Source organism: Aquarana catesbeiana, linkage group LG06 (genome assembly GCF_042186555.1).
Source record: "Aquarana catesbeiana isolate 2022-GZ linkage group LG06, ASM4218655v1, whole genome shotgun sequence".
NCBI lineage: Eukaryota > Metazoa > Chordata > Amphibia > Anura > Ranidae > Aquarana > Aquarana catesbeiana.
Window position 1 is genome coordinate 2328111 of NC_133329.1, and position 9987 is coordinate 2338097.

The 9987-nt window shown below is 42.2% G+C and overlaps 1 protein-coding gene across 1 annotated transcript in view; it reads left to right on the forward strand.

Annotated features, from left to right (window-relative positions):
- The window catches only part of LOC141147469 (cytochrome c oxidase subunit 6A, mitochondrial-like), a 95249-nt gene extending 86218 nt beyond the window's left edge, over positions 1-9031 (forward strand). Inside the window, exon 3 of the mRNA XM_073634707.1 lies at positions 8859-9031. Within this exon, the coding sequence (XP_073490808.1) occupies positions 8859-8954 (96 nt within the window). The 3' untranslated portion in view covers positions 8955-9031. The remainder of the gene's footprint in view (positions 1-8858) is intronic.
- Positions 9032-9987: the final 956 nt, after the last annotated feature.

A 9987-nucleotide genomic window follows, 5' to 3' on the forward strand; every position in this document is an offset into this window, starting at 1 on the left:
CAATCACCGATCATCCAATCTCTACATCCAATCACCAATCATCCAATCTCTACATCCAATCACCGATCATCCAATCTCTACATCCAATCACCAATCATCCAATCTCTACATCCAATCATCGATCATCCAATCTCTACATCCAATCACCGATCATCAAATCTCTACATCCAATCACCAATCATCCAATCTCTACATCCAATCACCGATCATCCAATCTCTACATCCACTCACCGATCATCCAATCTCTACATCCAATTACTGATCATCCAATCTCTACATCCAATCACCGATCATCCAATCTCTACATCCAATCACCGATCATCCAATCTCTACATCCAATCACCGATCATCCAATCTCTACATCCAATCACCAATCATCCAATCTCTACATCCAATCACCAATCATCCAATCTCTACATCCAATCATCGATCATCCAATCTCTACATCCACTCACTGATCATCCAATCTCTACATCCACTCACTGATCATCCAATCTCTACATCCAATCATCGATCATCCAATCTCTACATCCAATCACCGATCATCCAATCTCTACATCCAATCACCGATCATCCAATCTCTACATCCAATCACCGATCATCCAATCTCTACATCCACTCACCGATCATCCAATCTCTACATCCAATCATCGATCATCCAATCTCTACATCCAATCATCGATCATCCAATCTCTACATCCAATCATCGATCATCCAATCTCTACATCCAATCATCGATCATCCAATCTCTACATCCACTCATCGATCATCCAATCTCTACATCCACTCACCGATCATCCAATCTCTACATCCAATCATCGATCATCCAATCTCTACATCCAATCATCGATCATCCAATCTCTACATCCAATCATCGATCATCCAATCTCTACATCCAATCATCGATCATCCAATCTCTACATCCACTCATCGATCATCCAATCTCTACATCCAATCACCAATCATCCAATCTCTACATCCAATCATCGATCATCCAATCTCTACATCCAATCACCGATCATCCAATCTCTACATCCAATCACCGATTATCCAATCACCAATCATCCAATCTCTACATCCAATCACCGATCATCCAATCTCAACATCCAATCACCAATCATCCAATCTCTACATCCAATCACCGATCATCCAATCTCTACATCCAATCATCGATCATCCAATCTCTACATCCAATCATCGATCATCCAATCTCTACATCCAATCACTGATCATCCAATCTCTACATCCAATCATCGATCATCCAATCTCTACATCCAATCACCGATCATCCAATCTCTACATCCAATCACCGATCATCCAATCTCTACATCCAATCACCAATCATCCAATCTCTACATCCAATCACCGATCATCCAATCTCTACATCCAATCACCAATCATCCAATCTCTACATCCAATCATCGATCATCCAATCTCTACATCCAATCACCGATCATCAAATCTCTACATCCAATCACCAATCATCCAATCTCTACATCCAATCACCGATCATCCAATCTCTACATCCACTCACCGATCATCCAATCTCTACATCCAATTACTGATCATCCAATCTCTACATCCAATCACCGATCATCCAATCTCTACATCCAATCACCGATCATCCAATCTCTACATCCAATCACCGATCATCCAATCTCTACATCCAATCACCAATCATCCAATCTCTACATCCAATCACCGATCATCCAATCTCTACATCCAATCACCGATCATCCAATCTCTACATCCAATCACCGATCATCCAATCTCTACATCTAATTACTGATCATCCAATCTCTACATCCAATCACCGATCATCCAATCTCTACATCCAATTACTGATCATCCAATCTCTACATCCAATCACTGATCATCCAATCTCTACATCCAATCACCGATCATCCAATCTCTACATCCAATCATCGATCATCCAATCTCTACATCCAATCACCGATCATCCAATCTCTACATCCAATCACCAATCATCCAATCTCTACATCCAATCACCGATCATCCAATCTCTACATCCAATTACTGATCATCCAATCTCTACATCCAATCACCGATCATCCAATCTCTACATCCAATTACTGATCATCCAATCTCTACATCCAATCACTGATCATCCAATCTCTACATCCAATCACCGATCATCCAATCTCTACATCCAATCACCAATCATCCAATCTCTACATCCAATCACCGATCATCCAATCTCTACATCCAATCACCGATCATCCAATCTCTACATCCAATCACTGATCATCCAATCTCTACATCCAATCACCGATCATCCAATCTCTACATCCAATCACCAATCATCCAATCTCTACATCCAATCACCAATCATCCAATCTCTACATCCAATCATCGATCATCCAATCTCTACATCCAATCACCGATCATCCAATCTCTACATCCAATTACTGATCATCCAATCTCTACATCCAATCACCAATCATCCAATCTCTACATCCAATCATCGATCATCCAATCTCTACATCCACTCACTGATCATCCAATCTCTACATCCAATCATCGATCATCCAATCTCTACATCCTCTCACCAATCATCCAATCTCTACATCCAATTACTGATCATCCAATCTCTACATCCAATCACCGATCATCCAATCTCTACATCCAATCACCGATCATCCAATCTCTACATCCAATTACTGATCATCCAATCTCTACATCCAATCACCGATCATCCAATCTCTACATCCAATCACCAATCATCCAATCTCTACATCCAATCACCAATCATCCAATCTCTACATCCAATCATCGATCATCCAATCTCTACATCCACTCACTGATCATCCAATCTCTACATCCAATCATCGATCATCCAATCTCTACATCCAATGGTTGATCATCCAATCTCTACATCCAATCACCAATCATCCAATCTCTACATCCAATGGTTGATCATCCAATCTCTACATCCAATCATCGATCATCCAATCTCTACATCCAATCACCAATCATCCAATCTCTACATCCAATTACTGATCATCCAATCTCTACATCCAATCATCGATCATCCAATCTCTACATCCAATCATCGATCATCCAATCTCTACATCCACTCACCGATCATCCAATCTCTTCATCCACTCACCGATCATCCAATCTCTACATCCAATCACCAATCATCCAATCTCTACATCCAATCACCAATCATCCAATCTCTACATCCAATCATCGATCATCCAATCTCTACATCCAATCACCGATCATCCAATCTCTACATCCAATTACTGATCATCCAATCTCTACATCCAATCACCGATCATCCAATCTCTACATCCAATTACTGATCATCCAATCTCTACATCCAATCACTGATCATCCAATTTCTACATCCAATCACCGATCATCCAATCTCTACATCCAATCATCAATCATCCAATCTCTACATCCAATCACCGATCATCCAATCTCTACATCCAATCACCAATCATCCAATCTCTACATCCAATCATCGATCATCCAATCTCTACATCCAATCACCGATCATCCAATCTCTACATCCAATTACTGATCATCCAATCTCTACATCCAATCACCAATCATCCAATCTCTACATCCAATCATCGATCATCCAATCTCTACATCCACTCACTGATCATCCAATCTCTACATCCAATCATCGATCATCCAATCTCTACATCCACTCACCGATCATCCAATCTCTACATCCAATTACTGATCATCCAATCTCTACATCCAATCTCCGATCATCCAATCTCTACATCCAATCACCGATCATCCAATCTCTACATCCAATTACTGATCATCCAATCTCTACATCCAATCACCGATCATCCAATCACCGATCATCCAATCTCTACATCCAATCATCGATCATCCAATCTCTACATCCACTCACTGATCATCCAATCTCTACATCCAATCATCGATCATTCAATCTCTACATCCACTCACCGATCATCCAATCTCTACATCCAATCATCGATCATCCAATCTCTACATCCAATCACCGATCATCCAATCTCTACATCCAATTACTGATCATCCAATCTCTACATCCAATCACTGATCATCCAATCTCTACATCCAATCATCGATCATCCAATCTCTACATCCAATCACCAATCATCCAATCTCTACATCCAATCACCGATCATCCAATCTCTACATCCAATCACCGATCATCCAATCTCTACATCCAATCACCGATCATCCAATCTCTACATCCAATCACCGATCATCCAATCTCTACATCCAATCACCAATCATCCAATCTCTACATCCAATCACCGATCATCCAATCTCTACATCCAATCACCAATCATCCAATCTCTACATCCAATCATCGATCATCCAATCTCTACATCCAATCACCGATCATCAAATCTCTACATCCAATCACCAATCATCCAATCTCTACATCCAATCACCGATCATCCAATCTCTACATCCACTCACCGATCATCCAATCTCTACATCCAATCACCGATCATCCAATCTCTACATCCAATCACCAATCATCCAATCTCTACATCCAATCACCGATCATCCAATCTCTACATCCAATCACCAATCATCCAATCTCTACATCCAATCATCGATCATCCAATCTCTACATCCAATCACCGATCATCAAATCTCTACATCCAATCATCGATCATTCAATCTCTACATCCACTCACCGATCATCCAATCTCTACATCCAATCATCGATCATCCAATCTCTACATCCAATCACCGATCATCCAATCTCTACATCCAATTACTGATCATCCAATCTCTACATCCAATCACTGATCATCCAATCTCTACATCCAATCATCGATCATCCAATCTCTACATCCAATCACCAATCATCCAATCTCTACATCCAATCACCGATCATCCAATCTCTACATCCAATCACCGATCATCCAATCTCTACATCCAATCACCGATCATCCAATCTCTACATCCAATCACCGATCATCCAATCTCTACATCCAATCACCAATCATCCAATCTCTACATCCAATCACCGATCATCCAATCTCTACATCCAATCACCAATCATCCAATCTCTACATCCAATCATCGATCATCCAATCTCTACATCCAATCACCGATCATCAAATCTCTACATCCAATCACCAATCATCCAATCTCTACATCCAATCACCGATCATCCAATCTCTACATCCACTCACCGATCATCCAATCTCTACATCCAATTACTGATCATCCAATCTCTACATCCAATCACCGATCATCCAATCTCTACATCCAATCACCGATCATCCAATCTCTACATCCAATCACCGATCATCCAATCTCTACATCCAATCACCAATCATCCAATCTCTACATCCAATCACCAATCATCCAAGCTCTACATCCAATCATCGATCATCCAATCTCTACATCCACTCACTGATCATCCAATCTCTACATCCAATCATCGATCATCCAATCTCTACATCCAATCATCGATCATCCAATCTCTACATCCACTCACTGATCATCCAATCTCTACATCCAATCATCGATCATCCAATCTCTACATCCAATCACCGATCATCCAATCTCTACATCCAATCACCGATCATCCAATCTCTACATCCAATCACCGATCATCCAATCTCTACATCCACTCACCGATCATCCAATCTCTACATCCAATCATCGATCATCCAATCTCTACATCCAATCATCGATCATCCAATCTCTACATCCAATCATCGATCATCCAATCTCTACATCCAATCATCGATCATCCAATCTCTACATCCACTCATCGATCATCCAATCTCTACATCCACTCACCGATCATCCAATCTCTACATCCAATCATCGATCATCCAATCTCTACATCCAATCATCGATCATCCAATCTCTACATCCAATCATCGATCATCCAATCTCTACATCCAATCATCGATCATCCAATCTCTACATCCACTCATCGATCATCCAATCTCTACATCCAATCACCAATCATCCAATCTCTACATCCAATCATCGATCATCCAATCTCTACATCCAATCACCGATCATCCAATCTCTACATCCAATCACCGATTATCCAATCACCAATCATCCAATCTCTACATCCAATCACCGATCATCCAATCTCAACATCCAATCACCAATCATCCAATCTCTACATCCAATCACCGATCATCCAATCTCTACATCCAATCATCGATCATCCAATCTCTACATCCAATCATCGATCATCCAATCTCTACATCCAATCACTGATCATCCAATCTCTACATCCAATCATCGATCATCCAATCTCTACATCCAATCACCGATCATCCAATCTCTACATCCAATCACCGATCATCCAATCTCTACATCCAATCACCAATCATCCAATCTCTACATCCAATCACCGATCATCCAATCTCTACATCCAATCACCAATCATCCAATCTCTACATCCAATCATCGATCATCCAATCTCTACATCCAATCACCGATCATCAAATCTCTACATCCAATCACCAATCATCCAATCTCTACATCCAATCACCGATCATCCAATCTCTACATCCACTCACCGATCATCCAATCTCTACATCCAATTACTGATCATCCAATCTCTACATCCAATCACCGATCATCCAATCTCTACATCCAATCACCGATCATCCAATCTCTACATCCAATCACCGATCATCCAATCTCTACATCCAATCACCAATCATCCAATCTCTACATCCAATCACCGATCATCCAATCTCTACATCCAATCACCGATCATCCAATCTCTACATCCAATAATCGATCATCCAATCTCTACATCCAATCACCAATCATCCAATCTCTACATCCAATCACCAATCATCCAATCTCTACATCCAATCACCGATCATCCAATCTCTACATCCAATCACCGATTATCCAATCTCTACATCCAATCATTGATCATCCAATCTCTACATCCAATCACCGATCATCCAATCTCTACATCCAATAATCGATCATCCAATCTCTACATCCAATCACCAATCATCCAATCTCTACATCCAATCACCGATCATCCAATCTCTACATCCAATCATCGATCATCCAATCTCTACATCCAATCATCGATCATCCAATCTCTACATCCAATCACCAATCATCCAATCTCTACATCCAATCACCGATCATCCAATCTCTACATCCAATCACCGATCATCCAATCTCTACATCCAATCACTGATCATCCAATCTCTACATCCAATCACCAATCATCCAATCTCTACATCCAATCACCCATCATCCAATCTCTACATCCAATCACAGATCATCCAATCTCTACATCCAATCACCGATCATCCAATCTCTACATCCAATCACCAATCATCCAATCTCTACATCCAATCACCGATTATCCAATCATCGATCATCCAATCTCTACATCCAATCATCGATCATCCAATCTCTACATCCAATCACCGATCATCCAATCTCTACATCCAATCACTGATCATCCAATCTCTACATCCAATCACCAATCATCCAATCTCTACATCCAATCACCGATCATCCAATCTCTACATCCAATCACCGATCATCCAATCTCTACATCCAATCACTGATCATCCAATCTCTACATCCAATCACCGATCATCCAATCTCTACATCCAATCATCGATCATCCAATCTCTACATCCAATGGTTGATCATCCAATCTCTACATCCAATCACCGATCATCCAATCTCTACATCCAATCATCGATCATCCAATCTCTACATCCAATGGTTGATCATCCAATCTCTACATCCAATCACTGATCATCCAATCTCTACATCCAATGGTTGATCATCCAATCTCTACATCCAATCACTGATCATCCAATCTCTACATCCAATGGTTGATCATCCAATCTCTACATCCAATCACTGATCATCCAATCTCTACATCCAATCACTGATCATCCAATCTCTACATCCAATCACTGATCATCCAATCTCTACATCAAATCACTGATCATCCAATCTCTACATCCAATCTCTGATCATCCAATCTCTACATCCAATGGTTGATCATCCAATCTCTACATCCAATCACTGATCATCCAATCTCTACATCCAATCACCGATCATCCAATCTCTACATCCAATCATCGATCATCCAATCTCTACATCCAATGGTTGATCATCCAATCTCTACATCCAATCACTGGTCATCCAATCTCTACATCCAATGGTTGATCATCCAATCTCTACATCCAATCACTGATCATCCAATCTCTACATCAAATCACTGATCATCCAATCTCTACATCCAATCACTGATCATCCAATCTCTACATCCAATCACTGATCATCCAATCTCTACATCCAATCATCGATCATCCAATCTCTACATCCAATCACTGATCATCCAATCTCTACATCCAATGGTTGATCATCCAATCTCTACATCCAATCACTGATCATCCAATCTCTACATCCAATGGTTGATCATCCAATCTCTACATCCAATCACTGATCATCCAATCTCTACATCAAATCACTGATCATCCAATCTCTACATCCAATCACTGATCATCCAATCTCTACATCCAATCACTGATCATCCAATCTCTACATCCAATCATTGATCATCCAATCTCTACATCCAATCACTGATCATCCAAACTCTACATCCAATCACCAATCATCCAATCTCTACATCCAATTACTGATCATCCAATCTCTACATCCAATCACCGATCATCCAATCTCTACATCCAATCACCGATCATCCAATCTCTACATCCAATGATTGATCATCCAATGAACAATCATACAATCAGTCAGGAACCCCCACACAGGCAGACACCCCAGTCCGGTATAATGACCCCCATGTGACGGAGAACCCTCATTGTCTCTTGCAGCGCTTCCCCTGGGGTGACGGCAATCACTCTCTCTTCCACAATCCACACGCCAACCCACTTCCCTCCGGATACGAGGAGTCGCACCACAAGCACTGATCCGGAACCTGCACAGGGGCCCCATGGAGGGGACCCCATACACGTATTGTATGAGCTGTAATAAAAGCAGAACTAAATTGTGTCGTGTCCTGTCTCTTCCAGCATCCGAGGGTTCTGGATAATGACCTGACCGGAGGATTCTGGGTAATGACCTGACCGGAGGGTTCTGACCGGAGGATTCTGGGTAATGACCTGACCGGAGGGTTCTGACCGGAGGATTCTGGGTAATGACCTGACCGGAGGGTTCTGACCGGAGGATTCTGGGTAATGACCTGACCGGAGGGTTCTGGGTAATGACCTGACCGGAGGGTATTGAGTAATGACCTGACCGGAGGATTCTGGGTAATGACCTGACCGGAGGGTATTGAGTAATGACCTGACTGGAGGATTCTGGGTAATGACCTGACCGGAGGGTTCTGACCGGAGGGTTCTGGGTAATGACCTGACCGGAGGGTATTGAGTAATGACCTGACCGGAGGATTCTGGGTAATGACCTGACCGGAGGGTATTGAGTAATGACCTGACTGGAGGATTCTGGGTAATGACCTGACCGGAGGGTTCTGACCGGAGGATTCTTGGTAATGACCTGACCGGAGGGTTCTGGTTATGACCTGACCGGAGGGTTCTGACCGGAGGATTCTGGGTAATGACCTGACCGGGGGGTATTGAGTAATGACCTGACCGGAGGATTCTGGGTAATGACCTGACCGGAGGGTTCTGACCGGAGGATTCTGGGTAATGACCTGACCGGAGGGTTCTGACCGGAGGATTCTTGGTAATGACCTGACTGGAGGGTTCTGGGTAATGACCTGACCGGAGGGTATTGAGTAATGACCTGACCGGAGGGTTCTGACCGGAGGATTCTGGGTAATGACCTGACCGGAGGGTTCTGACTGGAAGATTCTGGGTAATGACCTGACCGGAGGGTTCTGACCGGAGGATTCTTGGTAATGACCTGACCGGAGGGTTCTGGGTAATGACCTGACCGGAGGGTATTGAGTAATGACCTGACCGGAGGGTTCTGACCGGAGGA